Source organism: Enhydra lutris, unplaced genomic scaffold (genome assembly GCF_002288905.1).
Source record: "Enhydra lutris kenyoni isolate GAN:26980312 unplaced genomic scaffold, ASM228890v2 scaffoldscaffold31, whole genome shotgun sequence".
Classification (NCBI taxonomy): domain Eukaryota; kingdom Metazoa; phylum Chordata; class Mammalia; order Carnivora; family Mustelidae; genus Enhydra; species Enhydra lutris.
In genome coordinates, this window is record NW_019154115.1 from 2,953,811 (window position 1) to 2,981,322 (window position 27,512).

At 50.0% G+C, this 27,512-nt stretch overlaps 1 protein-coding gene across 1 annotated transcript; it reads left to right on the forward strand.

The window, feature by feature from the left end:
* Nucleotides 1-4,222: 4,222 nt before the first annotated feature.
* LOC111153298 (ubiquitin like 7) lies at nucleotides 4,223-17,854 on the forward strand. Its single transcript, XM_022512235.1, has 11 exons — nucleotides 4,223-4,286; nucleotides 5,812-6,024; nucleotides 6,723-6,842; nucleotides 11,141-11,223; nucleotides 12,006-12,090; nucleotides 12,819-12,876; nucleotides 13,623-13,756; nucleotides 14,010-14,059; nucleotides 14,292-14,459; nucleotides 15,005-15,127; nucleotides 17,601-17,854. Exons 2-11 carry the CDS (start codon nucleotides 5,841-5,843, stop codon nucleotides 17,736-17,738), a joined length of 1,143 nt encoding a protein of 380 aa, XP_022367943.1. The 5' UTR covers nucleotides 4,223-4,286; nucleotides 5,812-5,840; the 3' UTR covers nucleotides 17,739-17,854.
* Nucleotides 17,855-27,512: the final 9,658 nt, after the last annotated feature.

Genomic DNA, 27,512 nt, shown 5'->3' on the forward strand with positions numbered 1-27,512 from the left:
ATTCGAAGTATTGGTGTTAAAACATATATAATTTATATTTACATATATTATATATGTATAAAATAGGAATACAGATAAATGGGTTTGTGTGTATAAACATTCATATATTTCCTAGGTCTATCCACTGAGATGGACTGGAAATAATGCCACCCCAGTGGTAATAAACACACCTAGCATCCAGACTTGGATCCTAAATATGATTCTCTACTAAAATAAAAAAAGGCTGTTTGGATTAATGACTAATAGGACAGACTTTGTCAAAATTTCCCATATCACTTATGAAAACAACAGTGAGGGGGCATCTGGGTAGCTTAGTTGATTGTGTCCAACTCCTGATTTTGGCTCAAGTCATAATCTCAGGGTCTTGTGTTGGAGCCCCACTTTGGCTTGTCACTCAGCTGCCTGATTCTTTCCCTCTGCCTCTCCCTCTGCCCTTTCTCTCCATACCCCCTTGTGCCCGCATCACTCTCTCTCTATCTCAAATAAATAAACAAATCTTGGGGCACCTGGGTGGCTCAGTAGTGAAGCATCTGTCTTCAGCTCAGGTCAAGATCCCAGGGTCCTGGGATCAGACCCCGTATTGGGCTCCCTGCCCAGGAGTAAGCCTGCTTCTCCCTCTCCCACTCCCCCTGCTTGTGTTCCCTCTCTTGCTGTGTCTCTCTGTGTCAAATAAATAAATAAAATCTTAAAAAAAAAAAAGAAGAAGAAAAGAAAAAGAAAGCAAAACAGCAGTGAGATGATCAGTTTCCATCTACCTGGGGCAGTTGAAATTTGAAATTCATCTGTGGATTAACTATATACGGTAGTATTGTATAAATATTAATTTCTTGATTCTGATAGGTTATACTGTGGCTATGTAGGGGAGTATGTCTTTGTTTTCAGGAAAGAGGCACTGAAATATTTCAGAGTAATGGGGTATTGTATTTGCAACTTGCTTTCAAATGGCTTGGGGATGGGGTTGGGAGAATAATACATCTAGAGAGGGTGAGGGGTGCCTGGGTGGCTCAGTGGGTTAAAGCCTCTGCCTTAGGCTCAGGTCATGATCCCAGAGTCATGGGATTGAGCCCCGCATTGGGCTCTCTGCTTAGCAGGGAGACTGCTTCCACATCTAGAGAGGGTGAGAAAGAATGAAAAGGTAAATGTTGTAAAATGTTAACAATTGGGGCTTTAGGTGAAGGGTAAAAGGGAGCTATTTTCTATTATTTTTGCAACTTTACTGTAAACTTCAAATTATTTTAAAATAAAAATAGGGGTGCCTGTGTGGCTTAGTTGGTTGAGTGTCAGACTAGATTTTGGCTCAGGTCATGATCTCAGGGTCCTGGGATCCAGGCCTGCATCACCCTCCACACTTAGGGGGGAGTCTGCTTCCCTCTGTCTCCCTCTGCTACTCCTTCTGCTTGCACTCTCTCCCTCTACAAAATAAATAAATCTTAAAAAAAAAAAAACTGGAAAAGTCATGTTCTCAAACATGAGCATATGGGGAAATATTTAGCTTACTAAACATGTGCAGTATAATCTAAATCTTGTTGAATACACGCATTTATCTAATTCAATATAGTTATATTTTTAGAAGTATAAAGAAAGTTAACAATCATCACCTATTAGTGATAGATCCATCTTAAAACAAAACAAATCTGGAGGATGTATACTACCAGATATCAAGACTATTCTGAAGCTACAGAAATCAAGTCATATGGTATCAGCACAGGAATAGAAAAATATATCACTGAGATAGAATAATCAGAAATTGATGCATATAAAACAGTCACCTTATTTATGACAAATTCAGTGGGGACAGGATAAAAAAAAGGAGTGCTGAATCAACTGATACTCATATGGAAAATAAAAACCTTGATTCCTTATCTCACTTTGTACATAAAAACTAATTTAAAATTAATCATGACCTAAATGTGAAAGATAAAACTTACAGAAGATGACACAAGAAAATATCTTCAAAATTAGGGCAAAGATTTCTTTCCTTTCTTTCTTTCTTTTTCTTTTTTTTTTTTTTTTAAAGATTTTAAGGCTTAACTCACAGAGCCACCCAGGCACCCCAGGGCAAAGATTTCTTAAATGAGACATAAAAAGCACCAGCCAACAATATTAAATTTCATAAATTAGACTTCTAAGAAATTTTTTAAAACAACATTAGGTGGCGCCTGGGTGGCTCAGTGGGTTAAAGCCTCTGCCTTCTGCTCAGGTCGTGGTCTCAGGGTCCTGGGTCCTAACCCTGCATTAGGCTCTCTGCTCAGCAAGAAGCTTCCTTCCCCCTCTCTCTCTGCCTGCCTCTCTGCCTACTTGTGATCGATATCTGTCAAATAAATAAATAAATAAAATCTTAAAATAAATAAATAAAAACACCATTAAGAGTGTAAAAACGCAAGCCACTAATTGGGAGAATATTCACAATATACATTCTTGACAAGGACCCACATTTGTGCAATTCCTAGTCTCAGTGACAATACTTATTTCTAAAAGTTCTTTTTGGCTCTTCTCAAATTCTTTTTTCATCATGTCTTAAAGGCTTGATATCTTGTTTAATGTCTTTAATAATTTAAATTTGCTTCCAAGAGCCCTAGGACCATTTAAAAATGTACATTTTATTATATATAAATTCTTTCTAAATAAAGTGGACTTAACAAAACTTGAGCTAATAACTTACGATAATACTTTGAGCATTCTACCTGATTTTATTCTTAAGTCTTTAGTTCTATATTTTTTATTCATATAGATCTGGGTTTTGTTGCTCTCTGTAAAAGAATAAATTAGATCAAAAATTTTTAATTGTAGACACTCAAATGATATGTTATTTGCCTCTACCCCCCTTATTAAATAGCAGACCTCAGCCAAAACAACTTAAGTCACACAAAAGCCACCCAGCTACACATTTTCTCCTGCCACTGAATCTTTAATCTCTTAATAGTGCTTCAGTTTCTGCATCTATTCATTGGACATTATATCCTACTGTTACTTTATGTTAAAATGCAGATCCTAGGACCAATTTTGGATGTTTCTGGGAAAGTCTGAACACAAACTTGCACAAAGTATAGACCTGGGTCTTCAGATTCTCAGGTAAGACTATTCTTTCACACCATCAACTCCCTTTTTTTGGTCCTGCCCAACCTAGCAGAGAGAATTTTTCCTGTCTTCTGAGCGCTGATGCATCGTTTTTGTTTTGTTTTTCCAGTTTGCCCTTTGACATAGGGTGCAATTTTTTTTTTTTTTTTAAGTTTTCAATTTCATGCAGTGGTGTCAGGTGCGATCTTTGAGGGGCTCAATGCTTTCGCCCTCTCAGATCATGCAGTTTGTTTGCTCTCCTCAGTCAAGCTATCCTGCTCAGTGGCTGCCCCAATCCCTGGGCCTACGTTGGAATGTTCTGGAATTACACGTCCACGTTCGTGCACACCAGATCAGCCTTCAACGGCTACGATCAACCTCATTAACTTCACCTGGTTTTTGGTTTGTTTTTGCTTTCCTTAGTCCTTAATTCTCGAATGGAGTCCAATTAGATGCTGCCCCTCTTCAACATTTTAGCGCTAATTCTAACTTCCGTGCAAACAATCCCATTCTAACCGTGCATCTAAAATATGCAGTTTCTCTGTGACAGTTCAGTGGAAATTCCTCTCCCCGAATTCTATCGATGACTGTTAGATAAACCTCGCCACTGCGTGCTGAGGTGTCAGGAACTCCACTTGGTAACAACCCTCCATGGTTTAGAGGGAGGCGTCCTTCCCTTCCCCATCTGCCTCCACAGGTAGGCAGGCTGGCGACGAGAGGCACACGGAAGAGGCTGACTTCACCCGGGGGAACGCCGTTTTCTAGGGGGAGGACGGTGACGTACCGCGGGGCTGTGTCCGCTCGGGAAAGCGCCCTCGGGGCTGAGAGGGGCCAGGGTAGCAGCGAGAGGGGATGCGGGCGAGCTTTCCCTCTGGCGGCGCCGTCAGAGCCGGCCGTAGCCCACGGACTCTGCACGTCTCCCGGGACGGCGCCAGGCCCACCTCCCACGACTCGCGCCCTGGAAGGCAGACAAGTACCAGGCCCCTCGCCCACGAAAGCCGGGTAGATACCCTTGCGCGGCAAATTTCAAGTGGCCTAGAAGCCACGCCCTCCCCGTCAACCGGAAGCTTTGCCACTAGTGCCACCAGCCTACAGGCCCCTCAGAAGGGGCGGGGCTGCAGCAGAAACTGCAACTCCCAGAGTGCAGCGCAGGGCTTCCGGCTTCCGGCGAGTGGACCGGAGTGTGTTTACACCGGCAGCTCTGCGGCCGGGTTCCTTCCGCGGGACGGGTGAGGGCGCCGGGGGTCGGGCCGCGCGGGCTAGGCGTGTGTCTACTAGTTAGCTGGTCCCGTGGGAGCGGTGGGGTCGTCACCTAAAGATAGTGTCCCAGCCCCACTACTAGCTGTCTGTAACCTTGGGCCAGTAACTTCACCTTTCCGAGTTTCAGTTCCCTCATCTGTATTATCTGGATGATAATGCCTGCCTCAAGGAACAATTGAGAGGATTAAATGAGATATGGTATATAAAAAGACGTATTTATTCTTATAAACCTGAGCAGTATTAAAGTAGATCGGTACCTTGAGGATGCCTTGGGGTCTGCTGTGCAGCCTCAAAGCCACACGGCATTTTTTTTTTTTTTTTTTTTTTAACTTGCCTACTAGAGGCTGCTTTGGAATTAGGTTATGCTCTTTGGAATGATTATAACGAGGGCTTGCCTGGTCCTATGAGATTCTTCCACCCTCGGAGTTCCTGATGCATTTTCTGGGCACATTTGCCAAGCAATGGGACAATAAAGACAAAAATTCTAATCTTTGCTTTCCAGGGCCTCCTAGAATGGGTTGGGGGTGGAGGGTTGAGAATTAAATAGATATTTGTTACCTTTTGCCTTGAGGAAACCTGAGAACATCAGAGGAAAGGGAGAGGGCACCAAGGAGGTTGTATTTGAGTTGATCTTGTTAGGAGTTTGCTAAGAGACCTAAGGGAGGAGGAATCACATGCAGTGTGAGTGCTGGGGAGGTTAGGGTAGGGCAGGGCCCTATTGGGGGTGGGGGAGAGGAAGACCGGCAGAGGGAACAGAAAAAATGTTATCGTGCCAGGCTGTGGAGTTTCGACTTATTCATAGCAGTGGTTTGGAGTCATTGGTGGATTTCTAAGCAAAGGAATGACTTGCTAAGGTCTGTGTTCTAAAGTGATGATTAACTGTGGAGAACAAATAGATGGTTCCCAGAAGGGAGTTGGGTGGGGGGATGGGTGAAATAGGTGATGGGACTTAAGAGTACACTTAATCAGGATGAGCAGTGAGTAATGTACAGAATTGTGGAATCGCTAATTTGTACACCTGAAAGGAATACTCAACTGTATGTTAACTCTACCCAGTTGAAAAAAAGAAAGGGATGCGTTGGCTTTCAGCATGGATATTTGATAGGGAGATAGGCAAGAGGCAGGGAGCTTGTTACAAAGCTATTGCAGTTCAAGAAGACTTGATGAAGAAAACTGGAAATAAGGAGCATACATAAAGGAGAGGGTTGGATGATCTCATTTGAACCTCACAACATTCCTATTAAATGAGATGGTGTTTTTATGTCCACTTTAAAGATGAAGGAACTGAGGCCCAGAGAGCTGGAGTTTTGTGCTGTTGATCATAGGGTGAGTAAGGAGAGGACTCCAGATTCTAGTTCTGGCCTCCCGATGTTGCATCCTGTGTTTTTCCAACAGTGTTAGACTGAATTAGTTTTCATTCAACCCCTTGGTGGGGTGGGGGTGGTGTAGGCTGGTGGTCTGCCCTTTAACCAGTGAGACTTTGTTTCTTTACAGGGAGAAAGAGAGAGCGCGAAAGAGAGAGGATGTCTCTCTCAGATTGGCACCTGGCGGTGAAGCTGGCTGACCAGCCACTTGCCCCAAAGTCTATTCTCCAGTTGCCAGAGTCAGAGCTGGGTGAATACTCTCTGGGGGGCTACAGTATTTCATTTCTGAAGCAGCTCATTGCTGGCAAACTCCAGGAGTCGGTTCCAGACCCTGAGCTGATTGGTGAGTCTCTGTGGACTGGGAATGGGCTGCTGCTCTGATCTCTTTCTGGGGAGATACTTCTGGAATTATGAGGGTAAATGAAGAGTTTGGGATTTGTTGCCTCATCGTGTTAACAGTCCAGGGAAGTGAGTGTTGTTGGGTGAATAGAAACACAAACCGTGTAATAAAACTGTCAGTTGCCATTTCAGTTGTGCATTAAACTGAGCAACGTTATCACAGAGTTCCTTAACTATGACATGGAAGAGCAAGAATTTGGGGTAGACTAGAGACGGAGGAGCACATAGTTGGGGGAGGCCCCCAGTATATGGTATTCAAGATGGGTTTTGAAGGATGATTAGAAGGATTTTTGTTTGCCTGGTTGGTTAGAGGGAAGGTAATATAAAAGGAAAGGAGGATGGCAAGGGTATTCAAGGTGGAGGAAGAAGGAATTAGATTATAAACATAATTTGTAATAGCTGAGGGATCCAATTGGTTCATCCTTTTCTTATTGTTTTATTTTCCTATTCGTTTAAGTTGAGCAGTCTCCAGAACTTGGTACTTGCTAATGATTTTTATTAAAATGTAGGTATTAAATAAGAGTACTTTTTAAAGCAAGTATCATTCTCCAGCTATCTGTCCAATCAAGATAAGTTTCTTAGAAGCAGAAACCATATACATTGTTTTGAGAGCAAAATATAAGTGGATCGTTCTCTTTTTAGATCTGATATACTGTGGCCGGAAGCTTAAAGATGACCAGACCCTTGACTTCTACGGCATTCAACCTGGCTCCACAGTCCATGTTCTGCGGAAGTCCTGGCCTGAGCCTGATCAGAAACCAGGTGAGTAAGGGCCCTTAGATGGGGAGAGCCTCTGTAATCTCTCCAAAGAAAGGGTCTGTGTGTTCTTGAGGAATGGCCTGGGTGGAATAAAGAGGCGATTTACTGAGATGGTGATGGAGGATATCTTTATTACTTACTGGATTAGTCTCCCTTTGGTAATAGAGTGCAGTTTTGATCTACTTGCTGTCAACACCACTAACAGAAAGGGGTTTGTTGCTCTGCTTTTTAAGTCCATTACCCACTATTTCCTGGTGGGATGGGGAGTGTGTGTCTCTTTAAACTCCTTTAGATTAACAGTGGATTTCTCAGTGAACTTTGTATCTTTTGTTTTTGTTGTTGTTCTCATTAGAAAAAAGCTGGAAACACCTTGTATTCCTGTAATGATGTAGTTTGTCCTTTTGTTAGCAAATCTCCCCACAAGTGGCCCTAGGTGGTGATTTATTCAGTCTGATCCCTCCTGCTATCTTGGTAATCTAATTTCCTGAAGCTTGAAAATAACAGTATTAAAACAGCTCTTGGAGTAAACTTACAAGACCTTTAATACCTTTTTGATTTATTAATAAAAGGTGCTGCTTAGAATTCATAATTTAAATTTTTCTACCTGTGTTTTAAAAGCTTTCCCAAGGATAAAACTAAGCTGTGTGAAAAGATTAGCTTTGTGAAACTGGCAGTTTGACATATTTTTGTACTTTCATGATGGCTGTGATTGGTTATAAGCTTGAAATTTCCCCTTTTCAATTCTAAACATAAAGGACAAAGAGATCTTCTTCTTTCTTTTTTTTAAAGATTTTATTTATTTATTTGACAAACAGATCACAAGTAGGCGGAGAGGCAGGCAGAGAGAGAGGAGGAAGCAGCTTCCTTGCTGAGCAGGGAGCCCCATGTGGGGCTTGATCCCAGGACCCTGGGATCATGACCTGAGCTGAAGGCAGAGGCTCAAACCACTGAGCCACCCAGGCGCCCCCAAAAGATCTTCTTTTGTCCACTTGTGGGAAATGAGAAAGAGAAAGGCAGTCTCTGACATTCAGAGATTGGCCTGGCCCTCAGCTAGGCCTTGAAACAGATCACCAACATATATAAGGCCACTCACTCTGAGAAAGTAATGGATCAAGGCAACAATAAGATCCCTCTCATTTCTGAATAGAGAGAAAGCCCTGAACATGGTCCACATCACAAAAATAACCACATACCCCTGTGTCCAGATGTCATGATTGACTGTTTCATTTTTACCAGTTACAGCTTTGGCCTTGTTCTAGTTTTCCTTCCTTCTAGGTAAGAATTGTTTTGTTTTGTTTTGTTTTTAAGACTTTTATTTATTTTTTGACAGAGAAAGAGAGAGAGAGAGAGATCACAAGTAGGCAGAGAGAGGGGAGGGGGGGAGCAGGTTGCCCTCTGAGCAGAGAGCCCGATGTGGGGCTCGATCCCAGGACCCTGAGATCATGACCTGAGCTGAAGGTAGAGGCTTAACCCACTGAGCCACCCAGGTGCCCGTAAGTATGAATTGTTAAGATACCCAGTCATAAAGTCCTCCCCACTTCCTGACAGCCTTTAACCCAGAGCAAAACCATGCTTCTTTAAACGTCCCCCCACATCACAGCCAAAGCCCAAATCCTATCAGTCTTCTCTGATGTCATTTGATTGAGGTGTCCACACTTACTATGGTGTGCACCCTCCTCTCTGTACAGAGCTGTAACCCCAACGTGGTCCACCCCAGATGTGCCCCGCTGGTCTTCGGCTGGAGGGCACTGCCAGAAGGAAAGTAACATATGTTGCTCCTTCGAGCCAGATTGTTTCTCTTTGATACCCCATTTCATCATTAGACCTGCCAACCAGATGACAGCATTAGCATTTTATAGATGAAGAAAAGGAGCATTAGAAAAGGTATTTATTGGGGCGCCTGGGTGGCTCTGTCTGTTAACCATCTGCCTTCAGCTCAGGTCATAATCTCAGGGTCCTGGGATCAAGTCCCGTGGCCGACTCCCTGCTTAGCGGGGAGCCTGCTTCTCCCTCTGCCCCTCCCCTTGTTTGCAGGCATGCACGTGGGCGGTGTGTGTGCACGCTCTCTCTCTCTCTCTCTCTCTCTCTCTCAAATAAATAAAATCTTTAAAGGAAAAAAGAAAAGGTATTTGTTCAAGGTCATCTACTTAGAAAGTGAGTGCAAGAGCTGGGATGTGAATCAGGTTTTCCTGGCTCCAGAACCCACGTTCTTTCCATCGGGCTGGCTGTCTCCCACTTCCAAAGAGTGAGACTGAGATTAGCTCAGGGATGTTGTGGAGACAACCATAACTCTTCGCTGATGGCGGGCTTAAGCTATTAAGAGTCCTTTTCCTCCTCCCTTTGGCCTAGAGATTTATTTTTGAAAAAAAAAATCACGTTTTATTGTGAGTGAAAATAAACTCATATCCGAAAAGAATCGTATCATGATGGCATTTTGGATATTTTATCCTTGAGTGCTCTTACAAAAGGAAGCACATTTCTTGATCTCCCACTCAATTAGCGCCTGTAGGAGGAGAACCTTTCAGTCCCTTCCTTCCCACCTGGATCCCTTTGATGGTTCTCTGTGGCAGGTTACCAGTCTCTTCAGGATCTCACTCAGCCTACTGTTCCAGCAGTGACAACGTGTACCCTGAGCTCCAGCGATAAAAACCAACTTGCTGCTCTGTCAAAGCCCTTCATTGTTGTAGGCTTCTGTGACTTTGCACATATTCTCACTTAAGCTTAGGACTTTCTCCCCCTAGTAAACATCTGCTTGGCCTTAAGCACCCTCTCAGATGGTCTCCCCTGGGAGACGGCTCTGTGTCCTAGCCCGCCCTCTCCATGATGGCTGTCTGCTTCCTGCTCCGCATGCCCTAACTGGGACCTGCATCTCTGTGGAGCACTCGGCCTGTTACTTTGTCCTTGTGTGTTTGTGGCTTTGATCTAGTCTCGCTGCTTCTCCTGTCCCAAGAGCTCCTTGCTGTGGTAGGGAGTCTTATTTTCATGCCTTCCTCTACCTTTCCCCAAACCAGGCCTGGAGTAAATGGCTTACTCCATGTTTGTTGAATGAATAAATTGGGTAATTCACTTAAGATGAATCTTTGTTGAGGGGCGCCTGGGTGGCTCAGTGGTTAAGCATCTGCCTTCGGCTCAGGTCATGATCCCAGGGTCCTGGGATTGAGCCCCGCATTGGGCTCCCTGCTCGGCGGGGAGCCTGCTTCCCCCTCTCCACTCCCCCTGCTTGTGTTCCTTCTCTCACTATCTGTCAAATAAATAAATAAAATATTAAAAAAAAAAAGATGAATCTTTGTTGAAAGGTACCTCTGATTAGAAGTAGAGGAAAGGACATGATTGCTGCCCCAGACCCCAGGTGCTATTCCCCTTGCTTTGGGACTGATGGCCCTGGAGTTGGGCAGTACACAGTGTATATGATCACAAGTAGCTGTCCTGGGTGAGGAGAACCACACTTCAAAGTGTGACCCAGTGTGGACTTCCTACCTTGTCCCTCTCCTTTTATCCAGATTTCCTCCCCTATGAAATGGGCTGATGTCCTCAATAGTAAAGTAACCAAGGAAAACTAAGACAATTGCTAAACTTTCCCATGTATGGGACTGAATCATAGTGTCCAAAGATTAGAAGGGAGCTTTGAGTCTCAGCGAAGCACTTGCTGTGGAGTGTGTAATGCAAGGTTGTCAAGAACCCTAGGAGCACAGTTGTTTCCTCGGTCCTTCTTATATATACTTTTTCAAGTCCAGAATAATATTACAGAAGCCTGGAAGAAGATACCAAAGAGGAAACAATCAGCTTTGATTGTGCCACCCGACCTAAGTCCTGTTCTTCCCTCTGTCCCCTTCTAGCCCGGGACCACGTGTACACGGACACATTTTACGCAGTTTTACTAGAAAACATATGTACAACTTTGTGTTCTATTTCTCTCCCTTACTATACTGTGTCAGCATCGCTCCATATTGTTCAGATGGCTTTCGGTACTTATTTTAAACCACTGTATAAAAAGTCTGCTGAGTTGATCATACCTTCCCCCTTGCAAATGTCAGAAGTCTAGAATTCCCACAGCGGGAGACTGATCAGAGCTGTCTCTTCTGTGTGGCAAGAGTCACCTTTGCCGGAAATTGGAAGCTCTTCGTTTTATGTGCCAGAGATGGTTAAAAGAGAGTGTGGTTTTCACCTCTGGGGCTCCAGTGTTGTTTCTGCACGGGGGCCCTCCTCCACTTGGCGGGGTGCTGGGGAAAGCGCCGAAATGCTGCTGTGCCTCTGTCTCGGGGCCAGGCTGGGTTGTGGGTAACTGAGTGTCTCATCCCCAGAACCTGTGGACAAAGTGGCTGCCCTGAGGGAGTTCCGGGTGCTGCATACCGCCCTGCACAGCAGCTCGTCCTACAGGGAGGCGGTGAGTGCAAGCCCAGGCTCAGTGCCGGGAGCCTCTTCCCGGGACAGTGGGTGAGGGGTGTAGAGTGGGAGTTGGCAGCCCATCGCCATGGCTACCGAGAGTTCCTGGGGAGTCTTTGTCATGCCTGTGGGTCTCAGTAGAGCCCTCTTGTCCCCCAAAGGGGCTCTCTCAGCTAGGTATTGTTGATTCCCTCTAATGATAATGATCCCGCCTCTCCTGATAGCGGCTTCATGGAATGAATGTAGTTTTAGCCAGTGGATCCACATGCTGTTTCTGCGGGGCCTCATTCTGGGACTTGCTGCTGAGTCGCCTGCCCACCGTGCCTTACCTGGATTTCCTCACTGGGCAGATACGCTGATGTGTCTACGTAGGGGAATGGATAAGCCAAATTAATAGAGCTGCAAACTTCCCCATATGTATGCATACAAAATGATAATTTTATAGAGATTGAAAAGGGCTTTGGGGACCTAGAGCAACGTTTGCTACAGGCTTTACAAAGAGAGCTTTTATTTTGGAAACATTAGAACTGCAGATGAGGGAAAGGAATAGAAATTGAAGGTTTACTTTGATCTTGCCTTTTTTTTTTTTTTTTTAATTGTTTACCCTCCAGTAAGCCACAATGTTAGAGCAAAAAGAGGTTCGTCAGTTTCCTGGGGCTACTGTTCCACTGAGGTGGTGTGTGGGCACAAGCTTGTAGAGGGAGGAAGCCCTTCAGCAGTGTGTGGGTGTTTGCTGAGTGGATCGGGCCAGTAGAGTGCCCCGCCTCCCCATTTCTCCTGCAGGTCTTCAAGATGCTGGGCAATAAGGAGTCTCTGGATCAGATCATTGTGGCCACGCCGGGCCTCAGCAGTGACCCTATTGCTCTCGGTAAGTGCCAGAAGAAATAGGAGCTGTTGGAGAAGGAGAAACCAGGGGAAGGCAATTCCCATCTTATCCAGAATCGCTGGTCTTGTTGGGGAGGGGGGGAGACCAAGACGCGCTCCCTATACCTAGCCCTCCAAGAGTGGTCAGTGCCACTGAGAAGTCATGGCCTACCTAACATCAGAAATGAGACATGAGGGCACCTGGGTGGCTCAGTGGGTTGGGCTGCTGCCTTCAGCTCAGGTCATGATCCCAGGATTCTGGGATCAAGCCCCACATCGGGCTCTCTGCTAAGCAGGGAGCCTGCTTCCTGCCCCCGCCCCTGCCTGCCTCTCTGCTTACTTGTGATCTCTGTCTGTCAAATAAATAAATAAATCTAAAAAAATAGAAATGAGACATGAGGATGCCAAATGGGGGGCAGCAGTTAGCCCCCGGCAGGAAAGACTTCCTGCACACATTGGTGGCTTAGGGAAGAACCCAGACATATGGGGAGGAGAGGCTGGCATGTTAGTCTGAGGTGTGTGACCTAAGTGCAGGGGGAGGCAATGAGAGGGACACAAGATGGAGAACACTTGACTTGTGCTTCTTGGAGCTTTGTTCCCCCACCTTTTCGTGGGAGCTGCTTTGTGATCCTGTATCCCCGCTGAGCCGGTTGTTCTGAGGCCTACAGCCTCTTTGCCCTCCTGGATCTGGCTGGATTCCCAGTCTCTGAGGTGAGGCCTGTTCTCCTTCAGGCGTTCTCCAGGACAAGGACCTCTTCTCTGTCTTCGCTGATCCCAGCATGCTTGATACGTAAGTATACCCATCTTGTTAAAGGGACCCCTACCCCTCCCCAGATGGTTGGCCCAGAAACCTCATTGTCGCCCTGGGTTCTGCTCTTAGAGCCCGATCCTGTCTATCCCTGAGTCCACCTGTGAAGTATGTCAGGAGGTGAGAAAGAGCAGGGGCTACCAGTAGACCGACAAAGTCCAAGGGCAGGGACACATGGAGATGTGGAGACGAAGCAGGGTTCTGAGGGCAGTGGCTTTGCGGGCCTGGTTCAGTTCAGCTCTCTCTCTCTGTAGACATTGGAGAGCCTTGGAAATCCTTCAGGATGGGGAAAGAAGCAGGTGCATTTAGAATCCCTAAAATTCTAGAGCAATTTGGAAGGGATACATAAAGGTCCTATCCCTTACTCTGCACGTGAAGGAAGTAGCCCCACCCCAGGAAGAGAAGGGACTTCCCAGAGATTTCCTGGGAGAAAGTCTCTGTGGAGTTGAGACTGGAGAAGGGCCCTGAGCCTTCTAGGCTGCGCACGTCCCATCATGCCTTGCTGGAGGGCAGGTGGAGCATCGGCTGGGGACCCTCGGAGCACAGAGCCTACTGCTGTTGCTGGGGACAGAGCAGCAGGAGGACAGAGGCAGCTGTTGGGAGGTGCTGAGGAATTGAAAGGCGGGTACGGGCAGTGCGATTGTGTGGAGGGCACCCAGAACTTCTGTCATGCTGAGGGTACTCGGTCTTTCCCAGTCACCCTCTGTTTCTTTCTGCCTCTGTCCCAGGTTGGTGCCTGCTCACCCAGCCCTGGTCAATGCCATCGTCCTGGTCCTGCACTCGGTGGCTGGCAGCACCCCGCTGCCGGGAGCCGACTCCTCTTCGCGGAGCGCACCCTCCAGCTCATATCGGGACATGCCCGGTAGGCCCCAGGGCGGCGTAACTTCGGCCCCCTGGGGAGCCCGCGGTGGCCCAGGGATTTGCTTTACTCAGCAGCTATGTATAGCCCTGGCAGAGGGCGTTCCTTGGGAACTCTCGGTTTGAGTCAGGGAGTGCATCTGTCCTGTAATTTTCCAAGGGGAGAGACGAAAATGTGAATTTGGAGAGTATCTGATTCTGGAGCTATGCCTGTGCCTTTCTGTTCTTCCTCCCCAAATCTGTTCTCCCTCCTCCAGGTGGCTTCCTGTTCGAAGGGCTCTCTGATGATGAGGACGACTTTCACCCAGTAAGTGGCCTGGCTGCTTGCCACTTGAGAGGGTGCCTGAGATGTGCCTCTCCCTGGGACTTGGCACACCCAAGCTGGGAGGTGGTCTTAACCCCTTCGGTGGCCAATCTGTGTCACACTCTTCCCTTCTGAGCCTGGCAGCTGTTCAGGCAGGTCCTGTAGCGGGGGCGGGGCCCGTGTGGGACTGTCACAGTGCCACAGTGCCACTTCCCCGGTTGCCTCCCTTCTCCAGAGCTCCAGGTCCACGCCCTCTAGCAGCACACCCAGCTCGCGCCCAGCCTCCTTGGGGTACAGTGGAGCTGCCGGCCCCCGGCCCATCACCCAGAGTGAGCTGGCCACCGCCCTAGCCCTGGCCAGCACTCCAGAGAGCAGCTCTCACACACCGACTCCTGGCACGCAGGTACAGAGGGAGGGCCTGAAGAGGGAGGCCGGCCCCCAGGGGAGAATCGCCCTAGCGGTACTGGCCTCGGTACTCCACCTGGTTTGAGCTGAAGTGTGCCTGGAGCCGGGGTGTGGTTCTCAGGGCAGCTCTGTCGACCTCCTCCTCACCCCTAGGCCTTAAGGCTTAGCCTCCAGGGTTCAGTACAGTCCAGAATTCCTCCCTTCATAGTTCACATAATGTGCCTTTCTTCATCCCTGACAGGGCTCAGCCGTGTGGCCTAAGCGTTCCTGGTAATGGTCACTGTAGCTGCCAAGGGCGACTCTCCTAGTGCTGGGGCCCTAGGCTAGGTCAGGGGCTTGATTCCATTTCCCTGGAGCAAAAGAGGATGGAATCTTTCCTGGAGCTTTTAGGTACCCCTGTGTGGTTGTCTCATGCAGGTCTCTGTTGGGAGGCAGTAGTTGGGTCCCCGAGGGCCCCACAGTGGGGTGCTGGGACAGCAGCTGGTATGTGCTGGAAGACTCAGGTGCCTCTGAGGGTGGCACTGACCGCTGCTTTGACTCTAGGGCCATTCCTCGGGGACCTCGCCGATGTCTTCTGGGGTCCAGTCAGGGACGCCCATCACCAATGATCTCTTCAGCCAAGCCCTACAGCATGCCCTTCAGGCCTCGGGGCAACCCAGCCTTCAGGTCAGTTTTCCCTCCTCCTGGTGTCCTGGTGACTGGCAGCTTCTTAGCTGCTTTGGGTAGTCAGCTTCTTTCTGCTCTCCAGAGGGCTTTCTTCACTCCAGAAAGAGCTGGGGCATGGCGGTGTGACAGGAGAGGGTGTTCCCAGCAAGGGTAGCTGTCCCTGTGGCTTCCGCTCCCAGACCCTGTGACTGTGGCCTGCCTCCATGACAGTGTGGCTTGGATACTTAGGGCAGTTTGAGTCAAGGAGTCGTTAATTCATTCCATGAGCACTGACTGAGTGTTGAGTACATATATTCCAGATCTGGGTCCAGCTCCTGGGGCAGAGACAAGCCATCATTATCCCTGCCATGGAAGGGAACGAGGAGAGATGATCGTCAGCGAGTTGGTTAGAGGTTAGCCAGGTGGAGAAGGAGGTATTTAGGTGGGAGGACGGTATCCAGGCAGAGGCAGCCACTTGTGGAGGTACACGTGGCATACCCAAGCCTGCGGGCTAGAGGGCAATGTCCTCGTGGAGAAGATCCTGAGATGGAGCCAGTGAAAAGGGAGCAGAAGCCTGAACATGAAGGCCTGGAGTTCCTGGGTAAGGATACCGGACTGGATTCTGCGATTACCAGGGAGCCGTGGAAGGTTTTCAGCAAGGAAGGATACCATTGCTGCTCTGCTTCCTGGGCAGGTCACCCTAGCAGCTAAGTGGAAGGCCCTAGGTACCATTGTTTGCTTGCACATCTGCATGTGTGAGCTGTCTGTTGCATTCTCTTTCCTTTGCTCCTCACTTGAGTCTGGGGGGTGAGTGTCATTTCTGGAACTTGTCCAGGTTCGTGAAGCCATCCAGTGGTAAAGACAGGTTTCCAGGTCCTGTGGTTTTCTCTAAACCATGTGGCCCTGGTGGACATTGAAGGGGAACAGGAGCAGGCCCGTGGACAGCTTGTCCTTTCCGTTCCTTCGTCTTCCCCAGCTAGATGCCTCTTCACTCTGCTGTCCAGCTCAGGAGCTTTCACTGGCTCCACCTGGCCCATAAATGAGGCCAAGTTGGTTTGTGTGGTTTTTGAAAAGCTCTCCACGCCTCTCTGAATTTGCGTGTCATCCCCACGGCCTTCTCTTTCCCACAGGTGAGCACATTGTCTTCCCTAAGTCGTGCACTTCCTCCTTCATGAGGTAGAGATAGTATTAAGCTTTGAAAGTACTAAAAGAAAATGTGGGTTAATTTCTTTAAACCTTTATAGTAGAAAGATCTTTTGTAGCTGAGAGTCAAAATTCAGGAGCTGTTACATGAAGAGTAAAAGATTTTGAGTTTGTAAAAGTGAAGATTTCTGCTTTGCAAACCCAACCAACCAACCAAACCAACGAACAAAAAACAAGCAAAGACTGAAGCCGAACGAACTGGGAAAAAAACCTTTAACATGTATCAGGCAAAGGGCAAGACTTCCCTGGTATGGAGAATTCTAGTAATTTGGGATTAAGAACTCCATAGAAAAAGGGGCAAAGGGCAATAGCAGACTCTTTGTGGAAAGGAAATACTGTTGGCCTTAAAGGCGTGTGATTCCTTATAGCCCCATTTCTTGGAATTTATCCTGGAGATGAAGGTAATGTGTGTGTAGAAAGTGACATTTGTACAGAGGCGGTCACTGTGGCATTGTTTGTGATGGCAGAAGGTTGGAAGTAGCTTGGTTATGATACATTTCAGGATGTCCATGATTTGGAATATTGTACAATTATTAAAAAAATCTTTACTTAGGGGTGCCTGGGTGGCTCCGTCGGTTAAGCGTCTGTCTTCAGCTCAGGTCATGGTCCCAGGATCCTGGGATCGAGCCCCGAGTTGGGCTTCTGGCTCAGCCAGGAGTCTGCTTCTCCCTCTGCCTGCCCCTTCCCCCCCTCCTGTATGCGTGTTTGCGTGCTCTCTCAAATAAAAATCTTAAAAAAAAAAATTAAAAATAAATGAAAAGGTCTTTACTTAGTGGCATAGAGAGATCACTGGGATGCATTAATTTTGTTGGAAAAAAGTGGGAGGGGTTGCTGAATGTAGAACAAGGGTCTCAGAAAAGGATTTAAGAGTACATATTTGTATTTTCTCAAAGTAAAATAGGTTCTCTGGGGTGGGAATGGGAGTGGATAGAGTGAGACTTTTCACCCTATGTCGTGCTCAGAAATAAAACTAATTTAAAAATGTATGCCCTCCCCCCCATTCCATGTGTACATGTCTATTGGTCTATACATAGAGCAGGAGAAAGAAAGTTGTTTAATTTTTCGAAATTTAGATTATGGGTAATCTGCGCCTTCTCTTGGTCTTTACGGTGGCATTTTCCTTTTTTTTAATTGGGAAAAATTGCTCGTTCGTTCTCTGAACCCTCCCGCCCTTCTGCTGAAAGCCGTGGGAACCCACCTTCTTCTCCCGACTCCCGCCGTGAGGGCAGACCAGAGCGAGTCTGCAGAGGAGCGCAGCTAACAGCTTCTGCCTGCTCCTTTCTTTCTGCAGAGCCAGTGGCAGCCTCAGCTGCAGCAGCTACGTGACATGGGCATCCAGGACGACGAGCTGAGCCTGCGGGCCCTGCAGGCCACAGGTGGCGACATCCAGGCGGCCCTGGAGCTCATCTTCGCCGGCGGAGCCCCATGAACTCCTGTTCCTTCTCACCCCCCAGCAAACTGCCAAGGTGGCTGCCCCCGGGAGACACCCTGCAGGTGCCTCACCTCTCCTCTCCCCAATACATCTGATGGTTGACCTGCCTGGTCCGTCGTGTGGCCTGTCTGGCTGACTTGAGCTGGTGGAGGAGGGGGCAAGCAGGCGTGTAGGTCTTGGTGTGTGGCTCGGCCCTGCTCCTGAGCCTTGGAGGAAATGTGGAAAATGTGGAAATGTGGAAATGTGGAAAAATGTGGAAAATTTGTAGTCCTAGGATGTTGTGTGATGCCCAGACTCTGTTTTCGGACAAGTTTCCCATGCTAGCCCCAGACCCTTTGGTACTTGGGGTGTGGCATCCTCACGACATGCCCCAGGCTGGAGCAAGGCTGCCACCCAGTGTCCAGGGTGGCTGCTGTGTGGCCGCTATGGCCAGAAGAGGCGTGTGCTTCTGACATGACCCCTGGGGAGTAGCCAGGGCTACTTTTACTGGGAGCAGGTAGGGCAGCTTGCCTTCCCACATGCTTCCAGAAGATTCTGCCTCCCTCCCCTGGCCTCAGCTCCTCAGGCAGTCTTTGCCACTGATGCTGTAATGACTCCAGAGCCAGACTGCAGGCCTCAGAGCCGTGCCAGAAGGCAGGGCCCTCTTCTCTGTCCTGAAGGCATAAATACAAGAGCAGTTAAATAACAATACTAAACAACAACACCAACACAACAGGGCTCAGCTTTCATCTTGAAGAGAGGGCACCAACCCCCAAGCTGCCGCTCCATCTGCCTGAGCTCTCGTTCCCCTTGGCACAGTGTTCCCTACCGCGTCGCAGACACGTCCAAGTTGAGCGAGTGGGTTTCGTGTGCTTTGAATACTTTGTCACATCCTTCCCCTCAGATGGTTTTTCAGTGGAAAGGAGCGCAGGGGTCTGCTCCTGCCCTGGGCCTTTGGCAGACGTTCTGTCCACGGCATCCGCAGTCATGGACATTCAGCTCGTGCTTGTCGCTTCCTGGGACGAGAGGTGTCCCCACTCCTAAGGATTGCCTCTTCTGTCCTTTGGTTCCCAGAGCGTTTGGCCTTTAGTCCCCACTCCCTCTGGTCTGCTAGTGGGGCTCTCGTGAGGGAGACAAATGGCAAGTCACTTGGCCCTTTGGCTTATGCTGGTGTTGACGCGTCCTATTCTCTCTGCATGCTTTCCGGTTTATCAGTGACGCTCTTAAAGGAGGTACTCAGGGGGGACCCATGGTTCCAGATATGGCCTCAATAGCACATTGTTCTTTCCCTCCTCCAGAAAATGTGAAGTCTTGCGGCCTTCCCCTCTCTGTTCTAGTTGAGAAGTGTTCGCATTGGCTGGAAAGTCTCGGAACTCACCCGGTTTCTTGGTGCCGGGCCTCTTTGTGCCTCAGTGGTCTGATTGGAGCCCATCTGCCTCCTTGTGCTCGGGAACAAAGCTCTGTCTTTGCACGCGGTGTCCCTGGCTCATTTGTGGTGGAAACAAAGACCATTTCCATCCTCGTGGGACCACTTGGTCAAATGGGCCTGACACAGCCCTACCTCTCCCCACGCTACTGCCTGCCTAGAGCTAGTTTCATTCTGTGGCAAGTCATCCTCTGCCCCTAGGGACTGCCTTCAGAGGTGCTGGAGCTCCCCCACCCCTTTATGCTGTGAGACATTTGGGTAACCCTGTTCTGTCCCTGGAACTGACCCCGAAATACCAGTTGTAGGGCTTCCCAGAATTGAACTGTTTCCACGATTTCCCTTTCCCTTCTTTGTCAGCTCTTTCCTCCAGGGTCTTGGCAAGTTGGCTTTGCTTCCTTTGGCCACATTTTAAATAATATATGTTGAGTCTGATAAGTGCTGCGACGGAGTCTGGGGCTTTCCATGGGCCAAGGCCTCCTTCCTCATCATTGTTCCCTCCACGCTTCCAACAAACATTTATCCAGCCTCTGCTCTGTGCCAGGTAAAACTGATGGGGTCCTTGCTGTCACAGAGCCACGTCACTGGGAAGACAGAAAAACAGATGTTTACACTAAGGCCTGGGGAGAGCCGGTGAGGCAGGTCCCCTGGGCTTGGGGCTCCTAGGACGGGGAGCTCACTTTGGTTAGGGTGGGGGTATGTGTTAGGGTGGGGATATGTGTGTGAGGGAGAGCTGCTTGGAGAGAGTGGTGCCCGACCTAGAGCTGAGGGGGAGGAGGAACTGGGCGGGAAGGAGTACGTTTTGAGTGGGCTGGAGTGGGAGGAACAGGGGTCCTATGGCCCTATGTGGCGGTGGATTTTGAGCCAAGCAGAGGCTGGGTCATTTTGTAAGCCACGTCATAGAGAGTTCGGACTTCTCTCTGAAGGACACTGGAGCATCGAGGGAGATTTCGAATCAGGGTAGAGTGAGCTTTGCATTTTAGAGAGGTCACTGGCAGCTGTGTGTGAACAGGTGGGGAGTAGGGCAGACTTGCAGGAGGGAGGCCAGTGAGGAAGCTGTGATCCACTTAGCACTGACCGTGGGCTCACCGGGCAGTGTGGCGGTGTGAGGGGAGGGCAGGTGGAGAGCCAATTAACAGTGAGGAATCATCATTCATACGGCATCTTGGGAAAGGGGAACATACTTAATTACCCGCAGTTATCAGGTGGGGACACTGGGGTCGAGAAGTGAGGTCATCTGTCCACAGTCTCAGTTAGGCGTTGGGCAAGTCGGCCTTGGGAACTCAGGTCTGTCTTATTCCAAAGCTGGTGTACCTCCCACTGCTGCCCCTGGCTGGTGAGTGAGTGTGTGTGTGTGTGTGTGTGTGTGTGTGTGTGTGTTTGTTTGTGTGGGAGAGGTGCTGCAGGGTCTGACCAGGCTGAGGAGCTTGGGCTTTCTCCTGACACCAGAGAGCTCCTTGGATGGCTTTAGGCAGGGCAGTGGGGGAGCCGGATTCTTGTGAGGTAACCTGACAGCTGCGTGGAGGCTGGGTTTGTGGGAAGTGAGATTGGCAGTAGGAGACCAGCTAGGAGGCTTGCTGCCTGCAGATGGGACTCAAGTGGGGGCCTCGAGGAGAGCCGCAGCAGGGGGGCTGGGTGGCGGGGAGGGAAGGGAGATGTGAAAGACAGGGTTGCTGTGGGGATGAGGGGGAGAGGGAAGGGACCGCAGGGTTGGCGTGGGTAGATGGGGCAGCAAATAAGGGGTGGGGCGTGGGATTGGGAACGCAGGCCCAGTTAGGGGACATGTTGGGCTCACAGTGCCATGGGACAGCCAGGTGGGGATGTCTTGTAGAACAAACAGTTGGATGGTTCTGAGGTTGGAGATAATAATGATCAGGAAGTCTTAAGTTGAAGACTGGGACTATGTCATGTGACAAGGGAATTCACCTCTTCAGGGATAGCTAGCAGGAAAGGGATCCCCACTAAGGAGTTAGACTGTATAGGGATGGTGACCAGTGGCCGGGGAACATGGAAGGGGGGTGTCTGCCACTTCTGGGAATGCGAGACCAGGAGTTGTCATAGCTGCCAGAGTGGAAGGAACTGGACAAAGAGGGCTTGGTCAGGTGCTGTGAGTGGTCATGGAGAGATCTGGTAACTGGAGCTTGTAACCTTGGACTTGCCAACTTGAGCCACGGCAACCTTGCAGAGATGTTGTCATGGACCCAGAGCCCAGTGGTAGGGGTCGAGGCCCTAATAGGTGGGGGCAGCAGAGGCAGGGAAGTTGGAGAGCTCTGGGGGAACCTCGCCTGTGACAGAGTAGCTGGAGGGAAGATGGTTGGCAATTGGAGGGGAGATGAGACTGAGAGTGAGCTTTTGCAGTTCAGCAGAGGTGAAGTTGGAATTGCTCACGAGAACTTTTCTAGGAAGCTAAGGGGAGAAAAAAAAGGAAGAGACCCCAAAATAGAATATGTAAATATGCAAAGATGGGTGAGTTTTCTGAACAGATCCCTTCTCCTGATATAACTCAAATTTGGCTGGGCTGGCATGGGCTGGGCTGGCACAGCTTGCTGGGCACATGGGCCCCATCTGGCCTGGGCCCCAGACCAAGCTCTTGGAGCCCTACCCTGTGCTGGCCTCTTGTCACCTCTGCCACAGGCCATGGCATCACATGTTGCTGAGAAAGGGCGGGGGTTAAATCTTCTCCAACCTCCAGGCCCCCGTGTGCTTACCCAGCCTCTCCAAGCCCCCTCTGGGCCTGGGTGGGGGTTAGGTCGGCTTGGCTGTGCCCCTGGTTTCCCTGGGCCCAGCCCTGTCTGGCTCCTTCACGCCCTACAGTTGCTGCTGACAGAATTCAGCTTCCTGTATGCTTGAAATGCCTCGTGCAGAGATCTAGGCACTGCCCTCCTGTACCCTGGCAAAGCGGCTGACAGTGATGCGGAACACTAGTACTCATCTATCAAGCCCCCTCTCTGTGCCAGTCCCAGAGCTAGGCACGCACAGATGCCATCTCAGCTGAACCCTCATGACGACCCTGAGAGGTAGATACTCCCCCTTTTTACACATGAGTGCTTCCTGTGGTCACGGGATGTGGACGTGCTGGGAGACTAACCTTTCTAGGACTGGGGTGGGACTGGATGGGCATGATTCCTGCGGTCCATATCCTGGGGCCTCGTGCCTGAGTGCCAGGCCTGGAAGCCCGTGGGAGGCACCTTGAGGCCTGCTCAGCACTTATCCCTTCAGGAAGTGGCAACTTGCTTCTTAGAAGGGATTCAGTCTTCTAAATGAGACTGGCTGAGGGTTGGGTCTTTTTCACAGACAGCCTAACCTCTTGGAGCTCCCTTGTGTCCTGCTTGACATCTTCCCTTCCTACCTAAATTGCTAAGATTGGAGTGGAGATTGACAATGTGTGAATCAGAGCTGGCAGGGCTCTCAGAGCTGGGCTGGCGAATGTTCTAGATGACTGATGGAGTCAGCGTCCTGACGAGGCAACCCTGATAAGAGGGACAGGAATAGGGGCACCTGGGTGACTCAGTCATTAAGCGTGTGCCTTCGGCTTGGGTCATCTGGGATCCAACCCTACATCGGGCTTCCTGCTCAGTGGGGAGCCTGCTTCTCCCTCTCCTATTCCCCCTGCTTGTGTTCCCTCTCTCACTGAGTCTCTCTCTCTGTCAAATAAATAAAAATCAAAAAAAAAAAAAAAAAGAGGGACAGGAGTAGGCACGGTCTAAGGTCCTATGGTGGGGACTAGAAAACCAATCGCTCTTATGTAAGACGATGGGGTCTCATTTTTCCCCCTCCTGGGCCCAGATTCAGACTCACCATCTTTCTCAACCAGTGTTCCAGAAAGCCACTCGTGGTAGGTGGGAATTGGCCCAAGGATGACTCTGGGCTAAGATCAGTGGCATTTAGCACTCAGCCCAATAAGGCAGTGTCTTTAGGGGGTTGGTTAAGAGGGAAGTCAGTCTTCCAACACTTTGCTACTCAGCCTCTTCCCTGAATGTTGTGTTCTGATCTGCCACCCTATTTTTGAAGGAGGTGGGCTTTAACAAACCCAGCTCCCCTGCACCTAAGAGCTTCTCTGTAGACATTTGTTAAATGACTGCCGATGTCCTAGGAGTCAGCCAGGATGACAGAAAACCCTCAAAACCCCATGAGAGGACTGAATTGGAACTGAGGTTATTTACCCTGAAAAAAAGAATAGATTTAGAAGGACATGACCTCCGTGTTGAAATCCCCTATTGAAATCCCCTGGCTCTATCCCAGGGAGAGGGATTAGACATGGTCTGTGTGGCCTTGGAGGACAGATTTAGGACCACTGGGCAGGAGTCTTCCCCTGAGGGAGACGGATGCATCAGAGCTAAGTAAGGTGGACGAGCCTGCCTTGGAGGTGAGCTCATGGTCGCTGGGGGTACGTGAGAGGCTGTGTGACCGCTGTCAGGGCTGCTGTGAGGGGCTCCCAGGCTAAACCAAATGTCAAGAATTGGGATTCTTAGACCACTGTATCTATGAAGACTGGGCACGGTTTGTGGGAGACCACATGTCTGCAAGTGTTTCTTTGTTCAGGTGGCCACGGCAGGCTCGGACATCACATCAGAGCTGGGAGGGTCCTGGGATACCTGTCCTACGGAGCTAGTTTTAAAAAGCACATGCAGGGGCGCCTGGGTGGCTCAGTGGGTTAAGCTGCTGCCTTCGGCTTGGGTCGTGGTCTCAGGGTCCTGGGATCGAGCCCCGCATCGGGCTCTCTGCTCAGCAGGGAGCCTGCTTCCTCCTCTCTCTCTGCCTGCCTCTGCCTGCTTGTGATCTCTCTCTGTCAAATAAATAAATAAAAATCTAAAAAATAAAAAAATAAAAAGCACATGCATTTCAACCTACAAACAAGAAGGACATGCAGAAAGTAGGATGAGAGAGCATTGCTGGTCTGTGGCCTAGAGTGGAGATCAACCAGAAGAAGCATAGCTGCTGTATCTCCTTCTGTAAACAGGAGCAGAGGCTCAGGCTGAGGCAAGGCCTTGCCAGACTTGGGTCAGTGGCCATGCCAGCATTTGTTCTCTGACCTCCTAGCCACTTGAGTCAGGAGACTTCTTTGGTCTGGATGGGCGCCACATGACTCCCATGAGATCCTGCTCTACACAGGCCTTAGGCACTGAGAATAGAGGCTCAGAGATGGGGTTGGCCGTGGGGTTATGGTGGGGCAGAGGGAGGAGGAGTTTGTCTCCAGAAAGGCTTGGGACTATCTATAGCTGCAGTTTGGGCTGACTCGCTCTGTTCCAAAGTGGCCACCAGGTGGCACTCCCATCTCAGGCCCAGTGCCCTGCGGGCAGAGTTTTGGGGCTAGGACTCTGGGTTGCCCCCTGGAAGCCATGGCAGGACCTGATATGTTTTAGGTGAGCTGAGTGCCCTGACGGAAGAAGAAAAGGTCTAGCTCTTACCTGCCAATCGCCTGGCCATCACTGACTATCCCCCTGTGGGTTTTTACTTTTGTCCCCACTTAGCAGGCCAGACCGCAATCTTAGCAATTTAGGATAGAGCCAAACGAATAAAAATGCATCTAGGGGCACCTGGGTGGCTCAGTGGGTTAAAGCCTCTGCCTTCGGCTCAGGTCATGATCCCGGGGTTCTGGGATCAAGCCCCTCATCGGGCTCTCTGCTCAGCAGGGAGCTGGCTTCCTCCTTTCTCTTTGCCTGCTTCTCTGCCTACTTGTGATCTCTGTCTGTCAAATAAATAAATAAAATCTTTTTTTTAAAAAATGCATCTAGAATAGCTAGGATAGAGAACAGAGATGCAGGAATGGGATCCTGCTGGGAAATGCTGACCCTCTGGGGTAGGAGGTGGAGGTCGTGACTCTGAATGGGCCTGAAAGGAGGAGTCAGGCTTGGATAGATAGGGAGACTCTGCACATCTGGGCAGAGTCTTAGGGGGCAGGCAGAGCACGAAGGGAAAGTTGAGCTGTGGGACCAGGGCCCACGCAAGCCAAGAAGGGTTTCCTGTGTGCACCTCACAAGGTCCAGCCCTAAGCCCTGACATGGTCTTCAGAGGGTTGGGCTGGGCAGGTCCAGGGGAAGCTAAGGCTGTGGTGTCTAGCCTGTGCCTGTGAGATAGTCACAGGCCTGCCAGACAGTGAGCACACAGTAAGTTGGAATTTCCAGACATGCTGTACATGTCCATAAACATTTTACTTTTGAGGTTTCTGCCAATGTTTTAAAACTGGACATTTCAGTAAAAATTTAATTTTCAGCTTCTCTTGAAACATCACATTACCTGTCCGACTGGGTGTGCTTTCCCGTGGTCCCTCTGACCGGGGCTGAGTAGCAGCTTCCCTGAGTAGACAGAGCCTGTGCCCTCTCAGTGTTCCCTACCCCGTCTGCTTCACTGTTCTCCAGACTTCCCCAGTCTCTGCTGCCTCCCCACCCCCCGCCATGGGTGCTAGTGGTGTTGGGTGGAGGGACAGTAAGAGCTGCTGCAGTGAGCCGACAGCAGGCCTGGGTGGACACCAAGTTCTGAGGCCTCACAGCATGGTGGGATGTTAGGCGCTTGGGGTCCTTGTGCCTACAACTACCCTCTTGTGAGGGATGGGTCACTCCTTTGACCAAATGTAGCTGTGGAATCAGGGCTGAGGAGGGGGACAGAGAAAGCTTCGAGAGAGCAGGAATGCTCTGAGTAGGGCTGTGAAAGGTTTGGCTTAGAAGGCTGGGGTGGGGTCCCAGTGCTGCTTCGGGGCTCTGAACTTCAGGTCTGTATGTGCCCATTACTCTGACTCCCCAAGGGGCCTTCTGGATTTGGCTGTTCCTCAGCTACCCACAGGGAAGACCTCTTCAAGGTATTTTCCTCCAGGATAGGAGCCCCTGCACCATTCCTTTCTCCCAGCCTTCTCCCCTCAGCTCCCGTCCCCCATATGGGGAGCCGTGGGAAACGGGAGGACAGGAATGCACCTCCCTCAGGCCCATGAGCATTCCCATCTGTGGCTGCTTCTGCTGGTCAGTTTCCCACCATTTGCTGTGAGTGGGGATTATGTCCCCACGCTTGCTCCAGGCCCCCATTGAGGCAGGCAGGCTCCTGTCACCACCTTTACCATTCTCAGTGGATTTCCCTATGCTGCCTGAGGCAGGGAAGTCCATCCCTAAGCACCAGTCCTGGCCCTGTGCTTTCCCTGTGCTGCTCCCCTCTATGCCCACAGTCTAGTTGCTCTCTCCTTCTACAGAGCTGTTGCCCCAATCATAGGCCTAGTTCTCACCTCCCCTGGCTGCCTGTAGCCTACCAGGAGTGGGCTGCCATCTGGCCCTTTGCCCCTAGATTGGCCGGCTTGGGGGTGCCCATGAGTGCAGCAGCTGCTAAGCTGGGCATGGAGAAGCCCAGCCAGAGGCTCACCCTGGGACACGAGGTCTTCGGCATTACCCCTGTCCTCCCCACCCCAGCCTGGAAAAAAAACTTCCCTGGCATCTACCCCGGTTTCCATCTGCTGCCCTGTTGCTTGGGAGGCTGAGCCCGGCCGCGCTGGCCTGCCCTTCTGCCCGGCACCTGGTAACCTGGGCCCTGTCTGGGTCTTTCTGAGGATTACTTGGCTGCAGACTCCAGCCATACACAGCAGGCAGCAGCAACAGGGGGCAGAGCACGGAGATCAGAGCGTTATGGTCTACAACATGAGTGGAGGCACCAGGGAGATGGCCTGAGCTGCTACTCCAAACCTCTCCAACTAGCTGTGTGACCTTGTGTATATCGCATTCCCTCTCTGTACCTTGGTTTTCTTATTTGCAAAAGGAGCTGAGTAATAGCACAAACCTTAGAAAACGGGGAGGTGGGCAGAGCTACAGTGAGGAGGCTGCACAGCATAGAGTGACCTCACTAAGGGAAAGGGTAGAAGCCCACGTGGCAGGACACTGAGGCACAGGGACGGGCAGCGGGGACTGCAGCCCACCTGGAGAAGGGTATCCAGTAAGCACTCGAGAAGTGGAATTCCCATCTGTGGTTCCCTCAGGCACAAGCAGAGGTGGAAGAGACTGAGACCTCTCTGGCCTGAGGGAGAGGAGACTCTTTACAAAGGGCAGGCATGTGGCTCTAAGGCGATGAGCTAATGGCACAGCTGCGTGGACTGTTCACAGAACTGCAGAGGGACTGGGTCTGGATCCTGCCCGGCGCGCCACAGCAATGGCCGTGGGTTGCCTGTATGGCGGAGCCCCGTACACTTTGTGGCCAGAGACTCCCTCCAGCTGACCTGACCCTAACTCCAGGACAGTGAGTCTTGGGAACACAGGATGCTCCCTTTTCTTTCTACTTGGGAAAGGGACCTTCTTAATTATATCCCCCTCCACTCACATGGAAATGAGTTTGGATTTTCTGAGCATACACCAGCTGGCTGGGGGGAGGCAGCCCAGAAGGCTGCTGGTTGGGGAAAG

Bases quoted from the DNA above. Each gene is read 5' to 3' on its own strand.
- LOC111153298 (XM_022512235.1), top strand. From the start codon at position 5,841: ATGTCTCTCTCAGATTGGCACCTGGCGGTGAAGCTGGCTGACCAGCCA. The intron at 12,877-13,622 runs GTAAGTATACCC...CCTCTGTCCCAG, and splicing joins GATCCCAGCATGCTTGATAC to GTTGGTGCCTGCTCACCCAG. The intron at 15,128-17,600 runs GTCAGTTTTCCC...TTCTTTCTGCAG, and splicing joins CGGGGCAACCCAGCCTTCAG to AGCCAGTGGCAGCCTCAGCT.